This window comes from Manis pentadactyla, chromosome 13 (assembly GCF_030020395.1).
Source record: "Manis pentadactyla isolate mManPen7 chromosome 13, mManPen7.hap1, whole genome shotgun sequence".
Lineage (NCBI taxonomy): Eukaryota > Metazoa > Chordata > Mammalia > Pholidota > Manidae > Manis > Manis pentadactyla.
In genome coordinates this window covers 10,166,874-10,192,669 of record NC_080031.1, presented here as the reverse complement: position 1 = coordinate 10,192,669, position 25,796 = coordinate 10,166,874, and the positions used below count along the sequence as shown (strand labels likewise).

Here is a 25,796-nt window from a genome sequence, read left to right as displayed (position 1 = left end):
TCAAGAAACTATCCCACAGGGAAACACGGGGCCCAGATTGTTTCAGTTCTAGAAAACCTTCAAAGGAAAAATAGTCCCAATACTTCAAAAATTCCATAGAATAAATATAAGGAAAATTTTCCAAATCCTTTTTATGGAAAAGCATAACCTGATACTTAAAACTGATAAAAACATAAAAGACTGTTATAGATCAATAACATTTAAGAATGTCAAAGCCAAAATACTAACTACTGTATTAATAAATTTATTCTAGCATCAGAATGAGAAGATAATGTGCCCTGAGTAAACAAGGTCTATAAGAAATGAAATGATTTTTAATAATGGAGTCCTATGACATGATACCTAATAACAAAGAAGTGTAAGAAAAGATAAAAACTATGAAAACCTCTGTAATCTGAAAAAGCCATTGACAAAATTCGAATTTTATTAGGTCTGATAAAAACACTCATTAAAATAGAAATGGAGACTTCCTTTTCATAATAAAACAAATATACTTTGATTTCATAATTTTCATTTGTTTAATGGGAAACACTAGAGGTCTTTCTACTAAGATCCAGAACAAGGGAAGTGAGTTTGTTACCCCATCATAATTTATTATTACCCTAAAATTATTAGTCAATGCAATTAGATATGAACAGTTAACTAGCAGCATAAGAAAATGTAAAAAAAAGCATAAAATTATCTGTATTTGCAGATTATATGATAATATACCTGGAAAACCCTAGAGATAAATAATAAAATTAACAAAAGGAATTCAGTAAGGTAATGGGAGGTAAATTTTTATTCAAATATCAATACAAAAATGATTACCAGTTACAGAGCGTAATAATGCAGAAAAGCCTCATTTACCCTAGGAAACAGATAAAATATGAATGAATTTAACAAAAACATGTGCAAAACGAAATATAAGAGAAGTATTCAAATGCTATTAAAGATACTAAAGTAGATATGAGCAAATGAAAAGACGTATATTGTTCTTGGATAGGCTGACTCCACATTTAAAGATGTTAATCCTCTCTAATTAACTTAAAAAATTTAATGCAATTCCAATAAAATACCACAAAGATATTTTATGATTCTTGACAATTTTTTAAACTTTATTGAAATATAGGCATACATCAATTGATTAAATATAATTGAAATACATTGTACTGCACATATGTAAAATATACAACTTGACAAGTTTTGACACATGTACACATCTGCTAAACCATCACCACACTCAAGAGAACAAATATTTTATTCACTCTGCATGACAACATGGAAATTATGTGAAGTAACAAATGTGTTACCAACTTTATGTGGCACACATTTTGCAAAATGTACGTGTATGGAATCATCACATTGTATACCTTAAGCTTAGATAACATTATGTGTCTATTATATTTCAGTAAAGCCATTGGAACAATGAGAATACATTGATAAATTGGACTTTTCACTAAAGATATTTCATTAAAGAAGATATACAGATAGCAGATGTGAGAAAAGGTGCTCAACAATATTAATCATTACAAAAATGCAAGTTAAATCACTATTACACACTTTAAAATAGTTAATATTTAAAAGGAATGATCATGCTAATTGTTAGTAAAGCAAGGCAGAAACTGACATTTTCATAAACTGTTGGAAGGAAGGTACTTTTTATTACTAATAATAAATATTTTATTAGTTTATTATTTAAATATTAATAAAATAACTTAATGATTTGTTTTATTAAATTATCTTTAAGTAATTTCTTCATTCCTTTTTGTAAAGGTCTATTAATTTGGTAATTATACTTTTCTGGAGAAAGATAAATAGCAGAACAGAAAAGGAGGACTTAAGAAAAGACCATCACATCAGCCAAGTATACAATTTAGTTGTGTATTCATCCCATGATAGTTAAGATTATTATTTTTTATCACAGCCTAGTTTGATACTATTTACCATGAGACAGATAAATAGATAGGTAGGTAATAGATATGGGAAGCAGAGGTAGATGAATACCAATGCACCCTACCTAATGGGAAAAAATATTCCACACCAGATTTTCTCAATACAGAAGGAAAAAGGACTATGAAAATTTATCTAAGAAAATTTCAAGACAAAGCTCATCAACAAACCACTGAATCATAAAATCAAGTGATGGTTTGCTTAAGGGATAGAGGCATGTGTATGTGTGTGTGGCATAACATCTGGCAGCTATGGTAGAGGGAATGAGAAGGGGATGTTACGTTTAAGGAACAAAGAGGGAAGTTAGTTTATGAAAAGGAAATAAGCACACCATTACCACGACTTTTCGTGGTTCTACGTCTACCCTGGAGTGGTCCACACCAGCTCTCCAGGACCTTTCTTAGCACTTTCTTTACATCCTTATTTCTCAAGCTATAGATCAAGGGATTCAGCATGGGGATCACCGTGGTGTAAAATACAGAGGCCACCTTCTCCTGGGCCATATTGCTACTATTGGAGGTTGGCTTAAAGTACATAAATATCATGGATCCATAAAAGACCCCAACAGCTGTAAAATGAGAGCCACAAGTAGTAAAAGCTTTGGACCTGCCCTCAGCTGAAGGTATTTGAAGAATGGTGGCGAGTATGAAGATGTAAGAGATGATGATGGTTGTAGTTGTTGCCAACAGATTGAATCCACCTACAAGTACCACCAGGAGCTCGTTTAGGTAGGTGCTGGAGCAGGAGAGCTTTAGGAGGGGAAATATGTCACAGAAATAATGGCGGATGAGGTTGTCCCCACAAAAAGGAAGCCTGATCATGGAGGTTGTATGGGCTATAGCTCCAAATGTTGCCACGGAATAGACGCCGGTCACCAACACATTACATACCTTTGGGGACATGGTGACATTGTAGAGCAGTGGACTACAGATAGCTACATATCTGTCATATGCCATGGCAGACAGCATAAAGCACTCAGCAATAGCAAACACGCAAAAGAAAAAAAGCTGTGTCATACATTCAGGATAGGAGATAACATTTTGTTGTAATACAAAATTTCCTAGAAGTTTTGGGGTAACGACTGAGGAATAAAAGAGATCTAGGAATGACAAGTTACAGAGAAAAAAGTACATGGGAGATTGGAGCTTGGAACTAAAAGTTATTAGGAGGATCATACCCAGGTTTCCCACTACAGTGATCCCATAGACCCCTAGAAACAGTAGAAAGAGGGGCAGCTTGAGTTCTAGTTGGTCTGTTAATCCTTCAAGGACAAACTCAGTCAGGGTGGAATAATTGCATCTGGTCATTTCCTTCAGGAAACAGGAAATGGGAAACTAGAAAAAGAAAAATCACAGGAAGTAAGAAAGCTGTGTTCCCATGCTTGGTGATTGTTTTATTACTGTTGCATCAGATAACAAAACTGATTATCAAATAAAAACAGGTTGTGAATAACAAATTGGTGAATTATAATTGTTTCATTATATTATAATTATATTTAGAGTTATGATTATATTTTTCATGTCAGGATTGTGTTACATTTAGCCAAAGAAGATCATAAGAAACAAAACTAATAGGATATGATCTTGAAAATTGTCGGAAGTATCTGAGTGGGTCAAGCCACCAAGAATTTGATTACCTTCAAAGATTATAAGGTGCCTGGTACAAAAGGAGCTCAGCAATTATGGACTGAAGTGGCCAGTGCTGGAGCCCTCAGTTCTGGTGACATCAAGGTTTTATTCAATATTAAGAAGGTAATTTCAAGGTTAGGATCAGTCTTTCTCTGAATTGTTATTTACCATGCAACTCAGCATACTCTTTCAAAAGTACTGGAAAGAGAATACATAGCTTGGGGTCACAGTCCCAGAGTGAAGCTCAGAGGCTTCTTCCAAATTAAGGTGGTCTTCACCTTAGTTCTGGAGTTCTGTGATTCAATGATTGCACACCTAGTTATATAGTTTTCTTTCTCAGAAGAGGTTTGGAATGTATTATGGGTGAATCTAAGCAAATCTATGATTTAGGAAGAGGAGAAGAACTTTTCTTATTGTTCCACCACTGAACACATATAGGCAATAGAAAACCCTGTTCTTCCAATTCAGTTGTACTGGGTTAAGCAATAGCTGTATATATTTGGACTAACTATAGTTTTATTGGAATGTAAATTTATAATTCTCCCTAAGTAATTCCATTTCACAGTGAATACTCAGAATTTGTAGACTTACTTGAATGCTGTCAAGAGTTTACATTTTCTGTTTTGTAAAGTGACATAAATTCCCACAGTTAGCTGCATGACAGACATCTGTCCAGTGCTTTGCTGATTTGTTTAGAGTATGATGTTACTAGCCCCCACCATTAAAAAAATATCAAGTAGCAACTATTAGAAATAAAGAAGAAAGAAAGTCTCACTCTTACCAGATTTTTAAGGCCAGGTTTCTGCTCCAAGTGTGTCACTAATGAACTGTGTGACTTTGGGAAAGGCAATCCATGTTTCCTTTTCTATAAAAGGATAGTGTTGGGTGGATGATCACTAAGTTCTAATACTTGGTGACGCTAAATGAGTAATAAGATCTCCTTCAAGCCCTATATCTTGAGCTATCCTTTGTCAGCAAGGGAATATTTTGATTTATTTTTTTCAGTACTTTGACTTCCAAGGAAATAAATGAGTATGATATTCTCCTAGGAACACATCAGCCAATGGAGATTCCCAGAGGTTAGCTTCTCCTGAGATGAAGAAAAGCAATAAGTTATATTTGCACCCAGAATAATGACACACACAGAGTATTGGAATTTCCAATGTACAGAATTACATTTTTTATTTTACTTCTTAGAAGGAGAAATATTTTTGCAGAATATGGGTATGACTCCCATCTGGAATGATTGTGAGATTATCCCAAATGTACATGCAGCAGTTTGTTGTATGGATTCACTCACTTCAGTGAGTAGAGGTCCTAACTCTCATCTCAGTGCTACAAAAATGGAGCTTAGTAAGTCTTGCTTTTAGATTTGTAACTCTTTGTGCTATAATTCAGGTCAAATAAGATCTAGTCTCATGGACTATAGTGAATACGTATCCTAGTAGCAGCAAGGATGATCCAGATAGGAATCCTTCCTAAATATATTATATCCAGAAAGAATCTTTTCTAAATATATTCCTTAGTGGTTTTGATGTAGTTGTATGGGGATGTTTTCACCAGAGCTTATCAGAGCCTCCTGGTGGCTCTGATGCACAAAATGCTGAGAAACTAGATGCTCTTCTGCCAAGATTATGAACAAGGCCTGGATGTCTGCTCTCTCCATTCCAGTTAAACACCATATGGAAAATACCAATGCAGTAAGACAAGAAAATGAAATAAAAGATAAAATAATTGGAGGGAAGAAATAAAACTGTTTCTGTTCATAGATGACATGATTGCCTATGAATAAAATTACAAAAATCAACCAAAAATCTCTCCCATACCTAATAAGTAATTAAAAGGTTAATATACAAAAATCATTTTCCCTATATTCTAAAAATAAACCATTAGAATTTGAAATTTAACACACATTACCATTACATTTGCACCAACAAAAAATGAAATACTTTGGTATAAATCTATCACAATAGGTACAAGATTGATATGAGGAAACTATAAAACTCTGATGAAATCAAGCAAGATCTAAATATATGGAGAGATAGTCCATGAACATCTTTAGGAGTCAATATTGTTAAGATGTCATTTCTTGCCAACTTGATCTATATCTCCAATGCAATCTCAATCAAATTCCCAGTGAGTTACATTTTAGATATCTACAAACTGATTGGAAATTTTATATGAAAAGACGTAAGATCAGGAACATCAACCCAATACTGAAAGAGAATAAAGTCAAAGCACTGACATTAACTAACTTCAAGATTGCCTTGAATCTACAGTGAACATGAAAGGGTGTTATTAGCAAAAGAACAATCAAAGAAATGGAGCAGTATAGTAAATTGATTTTGACAAAGGAACAAAAGCAATGCATTTGAAGAAGGAAAGTCTTTTCAACAAATGGTGCTGAAACAACTGGACATTCACATGCAAAAGAAAAAAAAACAGAACCTAAACACAGATTTTACATCTTTCAAAAAAGTTGACTCAAAGTGGATTATAGGAGCCAAGATGGCGGCGTGAGTAAAGCAGCAGAAATCTCCTCCCAAAACCACATATATCTATGAAAATATAACAAAGACAACTCTTCCTAGAATAGAGACCAGAGGACACAGGACAACATCCAGAACACATGCACACCTGCGAGAACCCAGTGCCTCATGAAGGGGGTAAGATCCAAGCCCCAGCCCGGCGGGACCCGAGTGCCCCTCCCCCCAGCTCCTGGCGGGAGGAGAGGAGTCAAAGCAGGAGGGAGACGGAGCCCAGGACTGCTGAACACCCAGCCCCAGCCATCCGGGCCAGAGCACAGACAGAGTGCATGCACGGGGCCCTGGATACTAGGGAAACAGGGCAGCAACAATGGTGAGCGCGTGCCTGAGGCTGGCGCCGGAGAACAAAGAAACGTGAGTGGCCTTTATTTATTTATTTATTTATTTTTTGTTTTGTTTTGGCGAGTGCTTTTTGGAAGTCTTAAAGGGGCAGGGCGGAACACTTAGTCCAGAGGTAGGGAATCTGGGGATCATTGGGCACTCTAACCCCCTGGGCAGCAGGGAGCACGGAGGCCCCTTATGGAGATAAATAGCCACCCGGTCGTGCCCCCTCCAAAGGGGCTCCACCATTTTGGAGCAGCTACCTGAGCCAGGCCACGCCCACAGCAACAGCGGAGATAAACACCATAGCAGCCGGTCAGGAAGCAGAAGCCCTGTCTGTGCACAGCTGCCCACCACAAGCCACTAGAGGTCGCTGTTCTCCCAGGAGAGGAGGGCCACAAACCAACAAGAAGGGAAGTCCTTCCAGCCGTCACTCATTTCAGCTCTGCAAACTATTTCTATGACAATGAAAAGGCAAAATTACAGGCAAACCAAGATCACAGAGGCAACACCAGAGAAGGAGACATACCTAACCAGTCTTCCTGAAAAAGAATTCAAAATAAAAATCATAAACATGCTGAAGAAGATGCAGAGAAAAATGCAAGAGCAATGTGATGAAGTCCGGAGGGAGATCACAGATGCCAGAAAGGAGATTACAGAAAGGAGAGTTTGGAAGGATTTATAAGCAGAATGGATAAGATGCAAGAGGCCATTGAAGGCATAGAAATCAGAGAACAAGAACGCATAGAAGCTGACATAGAGAGAGATAAAAGGATCTCCAGGAATGAAACAATATTAAGAGAACTGTGTGACCAATCCAAAAGGAACAATATCCATATTATAGGGGTAGCAGAAGAAGAGAGAGGAAAAGGAATAGAAAGTGTCTTTGAAGAAATAATTGCTGAAAACTTCCCCAAACTGGGGGAGGAAATAATCGAACAGACCATGGAAATACACAGAACCCACAACAGAAAGGATCCAAGGAGGACAACACCAAGACACATAATAATTAAAATGGCAAAGTTCAAGAACAAGGAAAGAGTTTTAAAGGCAGCTAGAGAGAAAAAGGTCACCTATAAAGGAAAACCCATCAGGCTATTGTCAGACTTCTCGACAGAAACCCTACAGGCCAGAAGAGAATGGCATGATATATTTAATGCAATGAAACAGAAGGGCCTTGAACCAAGGATACTGTATCCAGCATGACTATCATTTAAATATGATGGCGGGATTAAACAATCCCCAGACAAGCAAAAGCTGAGGGAATTTGCTTCCCACAAACCACCTCTACAGGACATCTTACAGGGACTGCTCTAGATGGGAGCACTCCTAGAAAGAGCACAGAACAAAACACACAACATATGAAGAATGGAGGAGGAGGAATAAGAAGGGAGAAAGGAAAGAATCTCCAGACAGTGTATATAACAGCTCCATAAGCGAGCTAAGTTACGCAGTAAGATACTAAAGAGGCTAACCTTGAACCTTTGGTAACCACGAATTTAAAGCCTGCAATGGTAATAAGTACATATCTCTCAATAGTCACCGTAAATGTAAATGGACTTAATGCACCAATCAAAAGACACAGAGTAATAGAATGGATAAAAAAAGCAAGACCCATCTATATGCTGCTTACAAGAAACTCACCTCAAACCCAAAGATATGCACAGACTAAAAGTCAAGGGATGGAAAAACATATTTCAGGCAAACAACAGCGAGAAGAAAGCAGGGGTTGCAGTACTAATATCAGACAAAATAGACTTCAAAACAAAGAAAGCAACGAGAGATAAAGAAGGACATTACATAATGATAAAGGGCTCAGTCCAACAAGAGGATATAACCATTCTGAATATATACACACCCAACACAGGAGCACCAGCATATGTGAAACAAATACTAACAGAACTAAAGGGGGAAATAGACTGCAATGCATTCATTTTAGGAGACTTCAACACACCACTCACCCCAAAGGATAGATCCACCCGACAGAAATAAGTAAGGACACGGAGGCACTGAACAACACAGTAGAACAGATGGACCTAATAGACATCTATAGAACTCTACATCCAAAAGCAGCAGGATATACATTCTTCTCAAGTGCACATGGAACATTCTCCAGAATAGACCACATACTAGCCCACAAAAAGAGCCTCAGTAAATTCCAAAATACTGAAATTCTACCAACCAATTTTTCAGACCACAGAGGTATAAAACTAGAAATAAATTCTACAAAGAAAACAAAAAGGCTCACAAACACATGGAGGCTTAACAACATGCTCCTAAATAATCAATGGATCAATGAAAAAATTAAAATAGAGATCAAGGAATATATAGAAACAAATGACAACAACAACACAAAGCCCCGACTTCTGTGGAACACAGCGAAAGCAGTCTTAAGAGGAAAGTATATAGCAATCCAGGCACACTTGAAGAAGGAAGAACAATCACAAATGAATAGTCTAACATCACAATTAACGAAACTGGAAAAAGAAGAGCAAATGAGGCCTAAAGTCAGCAGAATGAGGGACATAATAAAAATCAGAGAAGAAATAAACAAAATTGAGAAGTATAAAACAATAGAAAAAATCAATGAAACCAAGAGCTGGTTCTTTGAGAAAATAAACAAAATAGATAAGTCTCTAGTGAAACATATTAAGAGAAAAAGAGAATCAACACAAATCAACAGAATTAGAAATGAGAATGGAAAAATCATGACAGACTCCACAGAAATACAAAGAATTATTAAAGACTACTATGAAAACCTATATGCCAACAAGCTGGAAAACCTAGGAGAAATGGACAACTTCCTAGAAAAATACAAACTTCCAAGACTGACCAAGGAAGAAACACAAAAGTTAAATAAACCAATTACAAGCAAAGAAATTGAAGCGGTAATAAAAAACTACCCAAGAACAAAACCCCGGGGCTGGACGGATTTACCTCGTAATTTTATAAGACACACAGAGAAGACATAATATCCATTCTCCTTAAAGTTTTCCAAAAAATAGAAGAGGACGGAATACTCCCAAACTCATTCTATGGAGCCAACATCACCCTAATACCAAAACCAGGCAAAGACCCCACCAAAAAAGAAAATTACAGACCAATATCCCTGATGAATGTAGATGCAAAAATACTCAATAAAATATTAGCAAACCGAATTCAAAAGTATATCAAAAGGATCATACACCATGACCAAGTGGGATTCATCCCAGGGATGCAAGGATGGTACAACATTCAAATATCCATCAACATCATCCACCACATCAACAAAAAGACAGACAAAAACCACATGATCATCTCCATAGATGCTGAAAAAGCATTTGACAAAATTCAACATCCATTCATGATAAAAACTCTCAGCAAAATCGGAATAGAGGGCAAGTACCTCAATATAATAAAGACCATATATTATAAACCCACAGCCAATATTATACTGAACAGTGAGAAGCTGAAAGCTTTTCCTCTGAGATCGGGAATTAGACAGGGATGCTCACTCTCCCCACTGTTATTTAACATTGTACTGGAGGTCCTAGCCACGGCAATCAGACAAAACAAAGAAATACAAGGAATCCAGATTGGTAAAGAAGAAGTTAAACTGTCACTATTTGCAGATGACATGATATTGTACATAAAAAACCCTAAAGACTCCACCCCAAAACTACTAGAACTGTTATCGGAATACAGCAAAGTTGCAGGATACAAAATTAACACACAGAAATCTGTAGCTTTCCTATACACTAACAATGAACCAATAGAAAGAGAAATCAGGAAAACAATTCCATTCACAATTGCATCTAAAATAATAAAATACCTAGGAATAAACCTAACCAAAGAAGTGAAAGACCTATACCCTGAAAACTACAAGTCACTCTTAAGAGAAATTAAATGGGACACTAACAAATGAAACTCATCCCATGCTCATGGCTAGGAAGAATTAATATCGTCAAAATGGCCATCCTGCCCAAAGCAATATACAGATTTGATGCAATCCCTATCAAATTACCAGCAACATTCTTCAGTGAACTGGAACAAATAATTCAAAAATTCATATGGAAATACCAAAAACCACAAATAGCCAAAGCAGTCCTGTGAAAGAAGAATAAAGTAGGGGGGATCTCACTCCCCAACTTCAACTTCTACTATAAAACCATAGTAATCAAGACAATTTGGTACTGGCACAAGAACAGAGCCACAGACCAGTGGAACAGATTAGAGACCCCAGACAATAACCCAAACATATATGGTCAATTAATATTTGATAAAGGAGCCATGGACATACAATGGCGAAATGACAGTCTCTTCAACAGATGGTGCTGGCAAAACTGGACAACTACATGTAGAAGAATGAAACTGGACCATTGTCTAACTCCACATACAAAAGTAAACTCAGAATGGATCTAAGACCTGAATGTAAGTCATGAAACCATAAAACTCTTAGAAAAAAACATAGGCAAAAACCTCTTAGACATAAACATGAGTGACCTCTTCTTGAACATATCTCCCCAGGCAAGGAAACAACAGCAAAAATGAACAAGTGGGACTATATTAAGCTGTAAACCTTCTGTACAGTGAAAGACACCATCAATAGAACAAAAAGGAACCCTACAGTATGGGAGAATATATTTGTAAATGACAGATCCGATAAAGGCTTGACATCCAAAATATATAAAGAACTCACCCACCTCAACAAACAAAAAACAAACAATCCACTTAAAAAATGGGCAGAGGAACTGAACAGACAGTTCTCCAAAAAAAAAAATACAGATGGCCAACAGACAAATGAAAAGATGCTCCACATCACTAATTATCAGAGAAATGCAAATTAAAACTACAATGAGGTATCACCTCACACCAGTAAAGATAGCTGCCATCCAAAAGACAAACAACAACAAATGTTGGTGAGGCTGTGGAGAAAGGGGAACCCTCCTACACTGCTGGTGGGAATGTAAATTAGTTCAACCATTGTGGAAAGCAGTATGGAGGTACATCAAAATGCTCAAAACAGACTTACCATTTGGACCCAGGAATTCCACTCCTAGGAATTTACCCTAAGAATGCAGCACTCAAGTTTGAAGAAGACAGATGCACCCCTATGTTTAGCGCAGCACTATTTACAATAGCCAAGAATTGGAAGCAACCTAAGTGTCCATCAGTAGATGATTGGATAAAGAAGATGTGGTACATATACACAATGGAATATTACTCACCCATAAGAAAAAAACAAATCCTACCATTTGCAGCAACATGGATGGAGCTGGATTGTATTATGCTCAGTGAAAATAGCCAAGTGGAGAAAGAGAAATACCAAATGATTTCACTCATCTGTGGAGCTTAAGAACAAAGGAATAACTGAAGGAACAAAACAGCAGCAGAATCACAGAACCCAAGACTGGACTAACAGGTACCAAAGGGAAAGGGACTAAGGAGGATGGGTGGTTATGGAGGCATAAGGGGGGGAGAGGAAGGGTGGTATTAAGATTAGCATACATTAAGGTGGGGGTGGGAGAAAGAGGTGGGCTGTACAGCACAGAGAAGACAAGTAGTGATTCTATAGTATTCTGCTATGCTGGTGGACAGTGACTGTAAAGAGGTTTATAGGGGGGACCTGGTATTTGCAAGAGCCTAGTAAACATAATATTCTTCATGTCATTGTAGATTAATGATAAAAAAAAAAAGCAGTTCCTGTGTGGTGACCTCCAATAAGTTCTTCACAATGGTATAAAGGGCATATCAAAGTGTGGGCAAAGGATCTGTTTGTGTTTATACAGAGGATCAAAGCTTAATTTGGCTACCCAGAAAATGAACTAATATACGATATGAAGAAGTTCCAACATCAACATATTCTGGAAGAGTCTTTCCAGAAGATGATCATCAAAAAACGTCAACAAAGATCCTTGCGCTGTTGCAATTGTAGCTGCATTCATTCCACTGGATCCTCGAATTGCCTTTGGAATGAAGAAGGAGCTATCTAAGCCGGCCTGTGCATACAGTAAAATAACAAATTTGACTGGATCTATACTGTTGGAACTCAACCAAGAATTAGGAGAAGTGCAAGTTGCAGTGCTCCAAAATCTTGAGACTACAGACTATCTACTGTTAAAAGAACATATGGGATCTGAACAGTTCCCAGGAATGTGTTGTTTTAAATTGTCTGATTTTTCTCAAACTATTCAAATTCAGTTAGAAAATATCCATCATATCATAGATAAATTTTCACAAATGCTTAGGGTGCCTAACTGGTTTTCTTGGTTTCAGTGGAGATGGCTGGTAATTGTAGGTCTGCTTTGGTTATGTAACTGTATTCCTATTATGTTAATGTGGGTGCAAAATTTAATTAGTAGTTTAAAACCTATACATGCTTAAGTTACTCTACAAGAAGATATGTCAAAGAAATAACCAATCTTCCCATGTTTTCTTCCATCTGCTACTTCTATAGCTTTTCTTCTTCCTTCCTAATTACAACCCTTAAATAGAATTCATGCCTCATATCGAATTTACCGAGTATCTTAATTCTTCCAAGTGGTAAAGATACCTCAAGACAAATGTTGGGCATAAAACCCACAGGGCTTAAATCTGCAAAGAAGTAAAAAGCCAACCTTTTCAAACAATATTGCTTCTCTCTCACTTACCAACTTTACATTTCCCTGTATGGCCCCGGAAGATGACTGGCTAGCCAGAGACAGGTAAGATTCCTCAAAGGAGGAACAACCTAAGACAGGCACAGTTGCAGGGGGGCCATCAGGTGAAAAATTGGGGATCAACAGAGGTGAGGCTTAGAACCTCACCCCCCCTGTTTTGAGAGAAATCTTCTGCATCCGTGGATGTTTTGTTGCCATTGTCTAGCTTGGATTAACACTTCGTCTACAGGCACACACCTGATCATCTACATTTGCTTTCTTTCAGCACTAAACTATGTTTTCTACCTTATCTTGCATCTACCTACCACTTCAGCATTTTATTAAAAATAATAATAATAATAAGGGAGAAATGTGGGATTCACATATAAATCAAGTATAAAAATCAATCGAATATTCATATTTGACCTGATTGTTTATAGTTCATAATGCGTGATCAAAACCGAAAGTTTCTGTGATGACTGCCCTTGCACTATTCACCATGTAAGAACTTATTCACTAGGTGAGAATTTGTTCACCATGTAAGAACTTGATCGTTATGCTTCAGAAGATTGGAGACCGATGAGAATTAGGCTTGGGGTGGATTAATGATTGTGCATCGAGTCCCCTGTAGAGAATTTTATTGTTGTTAACTGTTAACAACCATTTGATCAATAAATATGAGAGATGCCCTCTCAAAAAAAAAGTGGATTATAGACTTAAAGGTAAAATACAGGCAGAAAACTCCTAGTAGAGTGCATAGGATAAAAATGAGGTGAAGAACTTGAAGTGGGCAATGACTTTTTAGCTACAATACAAATAGCACATTCCATGAGAAAAAAATTAAGTTGGACTTTGTTAAAATTAAAATTTCTTCCCTGATACACTATTAAGTGAATGAAAAGACAAGCTACAGACTGGAAGGAAATCTTTGCAAGACATATACCTGATAAAGAACTGGTACTGAAACATACAAAGAACTCTTAAAACTCAACAATAAGAAGAAAAACCAAGCCAATCTTTAAAAGAGTAAAAGATCTGGACAGACACCTCACAAAATAAGATATATAGATGGAAAATAACCATATGAAAACCTACTCAATGTCATATGCTATCATGAAATTACAAATTAAAACAATGAGATACACAACATACCTAATAAAAGGATAAAATCCAAAATACTGACAACACAAAATGTTGCTGTGGATATGGAGCTACAGGAACTCTTACTCATTTCTGGTAGAAATGCAACATGGTATATAGCTATGTAGAAGATAGTTTGACAATTTTTAATAAAACTATATTTGTACCATATGATCCAGCAAGAGGGAATTTACCATAATGACTTGAAAACTATGTCCATATAAAAAGCCTCACATAAATGTTTATAGTAGTTTTATTCATATTTGCCAAAACTTGGAGGCAATCAAGGTGGCCTTATAAAAATAGATTAATTCTCCATACATTCATATAATGGAATATTATGCAGTGTAAAAGAAATGAGCTATCACACCATAAAAGGACAAAGAGGAAACTTAAAAGCATATTGTTAGGTAAAATAAGTCAATTTGAAAGGCTTTCTTCTATTTGATTCCAACTGTATAACATTTTGAAAAAGGCAAAAGTGTGGAGAAGGTAAAAAGAGCAGTGGTTTGGGGGTTTGGGGAAAGGGAGGAAGAAATGAATAGGTGGAGCACAGGCAATTTTAAGGACAGGGATCCATTTTGTGTGCTACTGTAATGGTGATACACGTCATACCACTCGTTAAAACCCATAGAAAGTACAGCACAAAGAGTGAAAACCAGTGCACACAGTGAAATTTAGTTAATAATATAGTATCAATTGCCACAAATGAACCACACCAATAAAAGACACTGCTAATCATAGAAATTTGCTGGGGAAGAGGGGTGGTGAGAGAGGGTTATGGGAGCTCTGTACCTTCTGCTCAATTTTTCTGTAAGTGTAAAGCTACTCTGAAAAATGAAATCTACTGAAAATTGTATCTCGTGTGTGTGTGTCTGTGTGTCTGTGTGGGGTTTGATGTTTCATTTTCTCTTCCAGGTCCTTAATGATCTCAATAATAACTGTTCTCCCCTTCAGTTCATCTACTGGTTGTTCTAATTCCATTAGTTCTTTTTAATGTGCACCCTTCCATGTAGCAAAAGTTAAGGAGACAATATATAGTGGTATCTTGTATTTTTCAGCACAACCCATTTCTTGGCTCAACAATCCAAAAATCAAAACAAACATCAGCAAAAAAATTACTGAAAGAAACAAACAAATAAGACCCAACCCTTAGATTCCAGGCACATTACACATGGAACAGATGACAGCATTTTATTTTCTCTGGTTAAATCTATCAGTGTTTACTTTTTTTAGAATGACTTCATTTTTTATGAAAATCAATTATGCTAACTTCAAAGACATTCAAAGAGAAAGAATTAAAATAGAAGAGCCATAGAAGCCATCCCACATTTAATTACACATACAAAGTAAATTACCAGTAAGTGATCACAGAGACAAGTATACACACAGACTATTAAGGAAAAACAAATATAAATCATTTTATTCAAACGTATTTGTGCTGTGTAAGCTTTCATAAATAAAAATAGCCTATGAATTTTCATCATCATATCAGAAGCAAAATGACCCAACTTTAAATGAGCGAAATAGCTTAGCTTCAAATTATTATACCCGATGTCACACATATCTGTGGTGTTGTGGGGGTATCCCAGACATATCCTGCTGAACAAGGTACCTGCTGTCTCTCTAGAAAGATAAGATGGTCTTGGGAGTGTTCAGTAGTCCTTCCTGACAAAAACTGCTTGTTTTCTCTGTTTTGTTCAGTTTTCTTTCTCTCCTTCACTTTTTTTTACCATGTTTGGGGGGCCATGTGGTATTTTTTTACTTGCTCATTCCTAATGCAGTCAATTTTGTCTGTGATGTACATGGTGCGTGAATTCACATGCAATCCCTTCTCTATTGTCTGAGAGTTTTGAATTCTCCCCTTTGAGGTGTAATTTAAGTAAGTGGTATGTTTTTATCCACTTTTCTTTACCCTGGGTGTGTAGGGGCAGAGTAAAGGAGAGAACTTTGTGTGTGCCTTCCATCGGATGAATAAGGTTGTGTGCACTTTTTCTGAGAGTTGGTTTTATGTGTTGAATCTGAGTTGTCTCAGTAATATATCTCATTCCAAATTGTGTAAGTAGGTGTGCAAATGGGTGTCCTCGGTCATTATACATTCAGTTCCCTTAGTTCTCCTGGTACTGTTTGTTTCCTTATTGAGATCCAGAACCTTTGCTTTATTTTTTTGACAAATATATTTAATAGTTTTGTTGGCCTACAAATAAAATACACAAAACTATTTGTACCTCAATGGTGCTTTTTTCTGGTAAGGGAGACATGAGGAGTAAGTGTACTCTTGTCTAAGCCACTCTCACAATTTTCCATCCTTGGAAATTGCAACTGTATCTTGTCGGTTGCTGAGGCCAAAAACATTGGAGCCATCTTTCATTATGCTCTTTCTCTAAAGACCTGCATCCAGTCTGTCAATAAACATTGTCTTGATCTTCAAGATACAGCCAGAGCCATATTTCTTCTCACTGCCTCCACTGTACCCATCAGACCCCAGGTCCTCTGATCTCCCACCTGGGTTAATGTTATTACCTCATAAATGATATCCTTGCTTCCAGCCACATCCTACTATGTTTCATTTGCCAGAAAACAGACAGAATGATCACTTCATCCTCCACTTTTTGTTCCAAACATGTATAACCTACAGAAAAGTCCCAAGAACAATGATCCATGTTTTCTCCACCTGGATTTGCCATTATTAACTTTTTGAAATCATTGTTTTACTGTTCTCTTTCCCCGCACCACACTGCATGACACTAACATGCATGCACACACACAGCACCATACCATTTCAAAGATGATTATTCACATCGTGGCACTCGAGCCCTAAATAGTTGAACATCTTCTACACAACCCCATACAACTATTACAGCCAGGTAACTAAACATTGATTACATTCCATTGATAAATAAATAATCTACATTTAAAAAGCCTCAATTGCCCTAATGATGTATAATATAGGTTTTCTTTGTTTTGCTTCTTATCCAAGATCTAGGTAAGAATAACACTTAATTGACATCTCCCTTTAGTATACATATTGTGGAATTGTTCCTCACCCTTTTTCTATTATGGCATTGACAGTTAAAAAGAAATATGGTTAGGTATTTAAGAAATTATTTCTCAGTGCTGATTGTTTCCTCATGATTCAATTCAGGTTAAACATTTTTGACTCACATGACTACACTGATGATACTGTGTGTGTGTGTTTTGTTTTGTTTTCAGAAAAATCACAGCAGAAGACACATGATGTCATTTTTGTCCCATTATTGGTGATGTTACATATAATCATTTGTTAAGATGGTTTGCACAAAATTTTACTATTGTAAGCATACTTACTCCCTTCCCTTTGTGACTAATGAGTACTCTGAGACAGGATACTTTGATATTGTAGGTCTATTTTGTCCTTATTCCCCTATAAATCTTTACCGAAAGATTTTAGTTTCCATTGATGATTTATCTAATTCAATTATTAGCATGGTCATTAAAGTATGAGTTTCTATTCATATCATTCCTTTTGCACTTATCAATTGATGTTTTGTATAAGGAAGAGCTTTCCCTTTTCAGTTGCTTCTTAGTTGTTGTCATTACTATTTTTGTATCAGTAAGGACTCATATATTCACATAAGCCATCCATTTGTATGTTCAAATTGTTTTCAATTTGTGCAGTAGGAGCGCCTTCCTTTTGAAGTCCATACATTTTCAGCCCTTATTCACCCAGTGGAATATTACCATGTTCCAGGCTGGTCTTGAAGTTTAGATACCCCATCTTGAAATCTGCCATTTTCTCTATGAAGTCCTGTTTCTTTTAGTAGGGTGTGATATTTAGAAACCAACTGTCAATGGATGATAGGTATGATCTTTGTTATTAGGATTTCATTGCTTTGGGCCCATTCAATGGAAAGAGCAAGAGTAATTAATCAGATAAGGTTACTGTTCTACTCAAACCCTTCAGTGGCTTCGCGTTCACTTAGAGGAACTGTCAGACCTTTCAAACCTGCCCTTAAGTTCCTACAGATTTTGCCTCTCTGCTTCCACCGTGCCCCTGACAACACCATTCATTACTCTGTTCCTGCTTCACTGTCTACAGTTCACTCTTCCAAAAAGGAAGTGAAGGGTCACCAAAGATAAATCATTCAGACAATTTAAGATGACCCTTGATTTGAAACTAATGACTATTCTTAAAATCAAGCAGAAACAAAGCATAAGATCTAAGTTTAAAAGTTTATTTCTTCCTTTAAGAATGCTGTTTTCTACATAGACCTAGGAAGTTTTCTTTCTTTCATAACGTTTTTTAGGGATTCTTTGACATCCTTGTTCCTAAGGCTCTAGATAAGGGGGGTTAAGCATGGGAATCACCCGTGGTATAAAACACAGAAGCCACCTCCTCCTGCTTGGTGTCACTCTTAGAGGTTTGTTTTAAAATACATGCAGATGATGGAACCATAGAAGACGCCAACAGCTGCAAGGTGTGAGCTGCAGGTACTGAAAGCTTTGGACCTGCCTTCCCCTGAAAGGATGAACAAGATGTTGATAAGGATGAAGGCGTAAGAGATGAAGATGGTGAAGGCACATGCAGCCACATTGAATCCAACAAAAACCATCAGCAAGTGCCCTTTTCTATAGCCTCTTGAGCAAGATACATTCAGAAGAGGAAGGATGTCACAGAAGTAATGGTGGATGACATTAGTTCCACAGAAGAGACACCTAGATATGTAGCCAGTGTGAATCAAGGCTCCAAATATCCCCACTATATACACACTGGCGACAAGTTGGAAACAGACTCTGTGGGACATGGTGACATTGTTGAGCAAGGGGTGGTAGATGGCGATATAACGATCATATGCCATGGCGGTCAGCATGTAAGACTCATCAATAATAAGGAAGCAGAAGAAAAACAGCTGGGCCATGCTCTCAGGAAAGGAGGTGAAATTTTTCTCTGACACAAGTCCACCAGCACCTTGGGGATTATAACCGAGGAGTAACAGAGATCTATGAAGGACAAATGACTGAGAAAATAATACATGGGCATTTGAAGCTGACGACTGATCCTGATTAAAAAGATCAAGCCCAGATTTCCCACCACAGAGGCCATGTAGATCAATAGAAAGAGGAAGATGAGGGGAACCTGGAGTCCTGGCTGGTCTGTTAACCCCTCAAGAATAAAGTCAGTGACCAAGGAATGATTTCCTGTTTCCATTCTTCTCCCAGTTGTGATACACTGAGTAGCGTGGGGAAGATGTTCTTATTAGGTGAACATTGTCATTTCAGGATTCAGTGGTCCAACACTGGATGATTAACATAATTTTTAACTGACTCAGAATTTCAGGATACCAAGAGACTAAAATCTACTTATAATAGAAGCCTTTATCAAGATATCAATGCTTCATTTGGCTTCATGTGATATTTAGAAATGGAAATCATTTTGTCCTCACAAAGTGAGTTTTGGAAATTCTATAAATAAAAGATAAGCCTTCAGTTATTCAGTCACCTTTAGGGAGACTGAACAGTGTTTTTCTGTTGGTTTGCATCTACAGCCATCCACACCCACTTCTGATGCCTTGGAGTTTAACCTCTCCCTAATGCTGTCCCTTGAACGTCCCCTCTGGCTTTGACATCTTCCATTTGCTCATTCAGACTCTAACTCCTATCACAAAGAACTTGGGTTTCCTCCAAGGTTTCCTTTCCCCTCTCAATTACTGGTTTTGACTCTGCCTTTTCTTTCCTCTACCCAGGTTTAGACACAGATAGGAGAGGAATGAAGGTGTGCTGGGGACAGTGGGAGGAGGGCAGTGGTAGAGGGCGAGCTGGTGCCATGTGCTGTAGGAAGAGGAGAAGAGTAATGTCAGCAAGAGCTGGTTTTTGGCATTTATTGGGCATCTACCATGTGCCATGCATTAAGAATATTTTATTAAGGACCTGATTTAATCTTATCAACCCTATGAAACAGATATTGTTCTTATCTATATTTTGTAGATTGACTGAGGGACAGAGAAAGAGGTTAAGTAAATGCCTGCCCTAAGTCACAAAACTTGAAAGCAGTATTATTTTCACTATTTTACAAATGAGTTTCTGTAAATATTCCAAGCGCACACAGTTAGTAAGTATTAGAGCCAGAACTCATATTCTTTTCTGTTTTATTAGAAATAAAATAATGTGTCCTGTTAACTGACCTTTTTTCTGAGCCTGACCACATTATCATAAATTTTGTGCAGCTTTACTTACTATGCTACTATTATTATTACTGTTAAATCACATTCTCTAATGTTTAATCCTGTGCTTAGTAAGGGAATACTAGAATGGTCTATTGATGATTTTGATAAATATTTAAAGCATTTTATCCTGTACATTTTTCTGTACCTCCATGAGCGTATTTATGATTTTTATTTTGAATTCTCTTTCAGGAAGATGGCCACGGTCTGTTTCATTTGACCCTTTCTCAGGTGTTTGTGAGATTTTGGTTTGAACCAGTTTCTGTTGGTGTTTCATATTTGCATGTGGCGCCCTCTAGTGCCCAGAAACTCTACTCTGTGGAGCTACTTGGCCCCTGGAGTGATGTTGGCGGTCACAGGGGAGTAGCGTTCATGCCTTGTTCCATGAGGTCTGTTCTTTTCTCCAGGTGTATGCAGTCTGGCACAGCTGTCTTTCCTGTTGCTCTTTCAGGATTAGTTGTATTAACTGTATTTTCATATTATATGTGGTCATCTTTAAGTAAGATTTAGTTGTTCCTTCAATATCTTTTGGGTGGAGAAATAGAAAGATTTACATGTGCACCTTTATACAAAGTCACTTATACACATTGTTCTGGGAAGAAAAGACTCCTAAATACCCAATTCCTTATAGTATAAATTTGTTAGATAAAAATAGCATCAAAAACAGTTAATTATGCAAACTCTTCCACCTAGCTTTTCAATTTGTGGATATGATGTGAAATAAAAATATTTCCTCTTTGATAAGAATAATGTTCTTTCATTCCTAGAGATCCTTTTCTCTCTCTTCTTTTCTCCCTCAGCTTCTTTGTATTCCTCTTCTCTAATTTCTATTTCATTTATCATCTCCTCCACTGTATCTAATCCACTTTTAAAACCTTCCATTGTATTCGGTTATGATTGGATTTTTGACCAGAATTCATTCTTGAGTTCTTAAGTATTTTTCTGTACCTCCATGAGCATGTTTATGATTTTTATTTTGGACTCACTTTCAGGAGGATGGCCAAGGTCTGTTTCACTTGGCCCTTTCTCAGGTGTTTGTGAGATTTTGGTTTGAACCAGGTTCAGTTGGCATTTCATATTTGCATGTGGCGCCCTCTAGTGTCCAGAAGCTGTACTCTCTGGAGCTGCTTGGCCCCTGGAGTGATGTTGGGGGTCACAGGGGAGTGGTGCTGGTGCCCTGTTCTGTGAGGTCTGTTCTTTTCTCCAGGTGTATGCAGTCTGGCGCAGCCATCTTTCCTGTTGCTCTTTCAGACTTAGTTGTATTAATTGTATTTTCATATTATATGTGGTTTTAGGAGGAGGCCTCTGTCTCACCTCTCATGCCACCATCTTTAATCCAATCTCTAAGATTTTATTTTAAAAATGTATAGTTTGTGGATACATTATCAAAAACATTGCTCTCTGATCTAGTAATTCTGCTACGGTGTAGGGGTGTGTATGTGTATGTGTGTTTGAGTTTGTGTTTGTGTGTGTGTGTTTTTGTTGTAGTTCAAAGAAATAAAGAAATAGTTGTTTAGGTAGAGAACTCTTAAGATGATATTCCTTAGTGCCCTTTAATCACTAAGCACATAATATGTTTTTAATTATTTTGTGTAATTAACTTTTAAGCACATGTTTAAAATAAGCACATTAGTGTACTTCAGTCACTAAGTATGAAATATATGTGTTTCAGGAGACAGATGAACTGAGTTACATCTATACCACATACTCTGATGGAGAGAATCAACAAGTATCTGGTAAACATAAGATGAATCCATTGCTCAGTTTCATACATTGAATTCTCTGTATCCTCTCTCAAAATTCATTCTGAGGCTCAGTTTACCCCAGCTCTGCTGCTCAGGTTACCTTCCTAGTTACTCATTTTACCCTTCATTATGTACTGGGCAAATGCTGCTCTGAGCACAGACAGTGCCTAATAGAAATGTGATTGGCAGATTTCATCTTTGCTCCTTTGCCAGTGAGTTGATACACCAAACATGCAGCCATTTGGAGCCCCAGAATTAAGAAATCTATTTTCACTGTTGCATTTTGTCAATCAACAAATGCTATTTAAAACTTGTGTAAAGCATTTTTATTACTAACATCTATGAGGGAGGTAAATGCTTTAAGGTTTTATTTTTCCTTTTTAATTCAGTGGTTAAGAGGTTACTTCATCTTGAGGGTGCTAGAGAAATATGATTGGCAAATGTGTTGTATGTGTGTGAGTAAAATGTGTGTGTGTGTTACACTTATGCTCAGTTTTGCATTAGAATACTATCAGGAAGAATTCAACACCACATATTTTAGCAAAGATCCCCAAACTGCCATACCCAATTCCCAAGTGATCAATCTGTTTTGTCCCATTATGAAACTCTGAAGGCAGAGACAAACATTAAAAGGTAAAAAGTAAGATATCATAATGAGGCCAGGGAGAATCTAATCTCTGCATGATATGTGAATGAGGACCTTTGAGATTAACTAACTGCAAAGTTATTTTCTCAGAGATTACCTAATTTAGAGTTCTTACAGGATGATAAAAGTGGTAACAAAAGTTACTTTCAATTTCATTTCTCATGTGAAAATTATCATGGCACTAAATTTAAGAAACAAAGACCCTTTTCGGAAGAGTCTTACTGAAAGGGTGTTAATCCGCACAAGTATTGCTTGTTATATATCAGGTTGGAATGAACCTAGAAAGCATACTTTGTGATCAACAGTATATATCACGTGGTTGCCATCACAGAAACTGTAGAGATCCTGTTTTCTGAAATTAGACAAATGTGGAGGTGAGTCCCAGCTAGCTAGGAGTATAACTTTAAAAACATTACTGAACTGATCAGCCTCAGCTTTCATATGTGTAAAATGAGGGACATGCTTACTTCATAAAAATATTGTAAGGATTAAATAGATGATGAATACAAAGGCTTCACTGCAGAGCTGTGCACAAGCAGAATGATGTGTATGTATTAGCTCCTACCTTATATTAGTCAGAACTTTAAAAAACTGGAAACAACTGAAATATTCATCAACACAGGTAAATTGTCATATCTATGAAATCACATATTTCTTAACAATAAAAAGGGACTTAAAATACACATCAACCATGAATGAATGTCAAAAGCATTATGCTTAGTGAAAGAATACAGACACCAAAGTACTTACATTATGGATCCCATTCATACACAATTCTAGAAAAGGCAAAACAAACATACGGTGACAGAAGGCAGATGAATTATCTGGGCTGGGGGTGTTCAAGGATTGACTGCAAAGAAGCCTGAGCAAATTTTTGTCCTTAATATTGGTAGGTATATCCTTAAACTTTCACAGCCCTCTTATAGTTAATAATGTACTTCATAACCTACTTCACATAAAATAGAGAAATATTAACATTTTATAGGCCAATACCTCCCCCAACACACATATCTGCACTTTGGTATAGTTGTTATATAAATGGAACAACTGAAACCTTGTTAAATTCTCTTTTTATTTTTAGTAGCTTCTTGGTAGATTCTATAGGATTTTCCACAGACCCTCCCCATCTACCCTCTCCACACTCTTTCATCCACTGTCCAGCTCCCATCCGAAACCTGTTTCCAGCTCTAAGGAAAACAGGTTTTGCAGGTGATAGAGCACACTTGTGCTTCCCAGGTCTGCCTCAGGTCTCACCTGAAAGTTCTTTTCCTTTGCACAATTCTTTTGTGTTTCAGAGGGTCACATAATGCTACCTGAAGATGTGTTGAAACTCTCCCAGTTTTCAACAACTCCTGAACCATCAAATGAGGGCTTATCTGATGCAGGCATTTGAGGGAACAGTTAGATCCTCCAGTCAAGGTGAAGAGATGCTAATGTTTAGGGAAAAGAGAAGAGAATAGAAAAATGTAGGAAAAGTGAGAGACAGAGGACCTAGGCTCTTTTGCCAACTGGGAAGAGAAAACCATTCCTGGGAAGGATCATTAATTCGTTGTGTAACCTCGAGCAAATCAGTTATGTCTTCAAATCTTAGCTTCTTCATCTGTAAAGCAGGCAGCACTGATTTCTGTACTCTCTGTCACACAAAAGCAAATACTTTTAGTAAGCAATGTGGTTTTGTTAAAGTGTGGCTGTTGATCTCTATCACTTCTCAGGAAGGAAGGCCACCTGCTGCGGTACCTTAATCAGAGAGCATTTCACTTCTTTATTTCTCAGGCTATAGATCAAGGGGTTTAACATGGGGGTGACCAGGTTATTCAAGACCTGCACAGTTGCATTAAGCCAGGGGTTGGGAGTGGGCTGCAGATAGATGAGGACCACTGGCATAAAGGAGAGGAGGATGGCGGTGAGGTGCGCACTGCAGGTAGAAAAGGCACGGCGTCGGCCCTCTGCAGAGCGGATCTGCAGGATGGAGTAGACGATGCGGCTGTAAGAGGTGAGGATGAGAAGGAAGCAGCTGAGGGGCATGAGGCCCACACTGATGAGCCCCACCATCTCCAGGGCTGAGGTATCTGCACACGCCAGCTTCAGCATCACCGGGATGTCACAGAAGAAATAGTCCACCTCACTGGGGCCACAGTAAGGCAACTGGCAGGTGAGGGTGGTTAGAAAGGTGGCCTGAATACAACCAAAAAAGGAGGTTCCCACGGCCAGGATGGCACACACCCTGCGGCTCATGATCATCGTGTAGCGTAGAGGGTGACAGATGGCAACAAAGCGGTCAGAGGCCATCACCGTGTGCAGGAAACACTCGGTGCAGCCCAGGAAGTGGTAGAAGAAGAGCTGGGACGCGCAGCCTGCATAGGAGATGGCTCGGCTGTTCCCTGCGAGGCACAAGAGCATCTCGGGGGAACTCACGGAAGGGAAAAACATGTCACACACAGACAGTTTGCACAGGAAGAAGTACATGGGAGTGTGAAGCCGGGTGGAGGAGACGATTGCCAGTAGGATGAGCAGGTTCCCCGCGAGAGTGAAGATGTACAAGGACAGAAACAGGACGAAGAGCGTGGTCTGCAGACCCTCTGTGTGCGGGATGCCCAGCAGGATCAATTCGGCCACGACTGAGGCATTACTCATCTTTATTAGAAGTTGGTCTTTAAAAAGGAATACAGGTCTCCAAAGTGTGAACACTGATGTCAAACTCAGAAGCTCCCTGATGAATGTGTTGGTTTCACACTTTAATAGCCAACAATCAACTTTGTTATGGAGGGACCTACCTACATAAAATCATAGAGAAAAACATTTTTTTGCTATATTCTGGAACTTTGGGTTTTGGCCATGTTAGAATAAGCTCACTACAATCTATTTTTCCCCATGAATTACAATTAAAAACTCTAGATAGAATTCAAAAAGAGTATTTACCTAAGAACTCTGAAATTAAACAGAGAACAGGAAAATTGTAGAGAGAAAGCAAAACCTAAAGGAGAAACCCATACAGACACGATCTACTACTTTTTCCTCCTC

The 25,796-nt window shown here is 37.7% G+C and overlaps 2 protein-coding genes and 1 pseudogene across 2 annotated transcripts; all 3 read right to left on the bottom strand.

Moving 5' to 3' along the window:
* Nucleotides 1–1,800: 1,800 nt before the first annotated feature.
* On the bottom strand, nt 1,801–3,261 carry LOC118934663 (olfactory receptor 151-like). The gene has a single exon (XM_036930321.2). It carries the CDS (start codon nt 3,237–3,239, stop codon nt 2,241–2,243), a length of 999 nt encoding a protein of 332 aa, XP_036786216.2. The 5' UTR covers nt 3,240–3,261; the 3' UTR covers nt 1,801–2,240.
* A 15,164-nt stretch (nt 3,262–18,425) lies between these two features.
* LOC118934566 (olfactory receptor 8D2-like) lies at nt 18,426–19,372 on the bottom strand (annotated as a pseudogene).
* Nucleotides 19,373–24,476: 5,104 nt separating this feature from the next.
* LOC118934642 (olfactory receptor 149-like) lies at nt 24,477–25,409 on the bottom strand. The gene has a single exon (XM_036930289.2). The coding sequence runs from the start codon at nt 25,407–25,409 to the stop codon at nt 24,477–24,479; it is 933 nt and encodes a 310-aa protein (XP_036786184.2).
* Nucleotides 25,410–25,796: the final 387 nt, after the last annotated feature.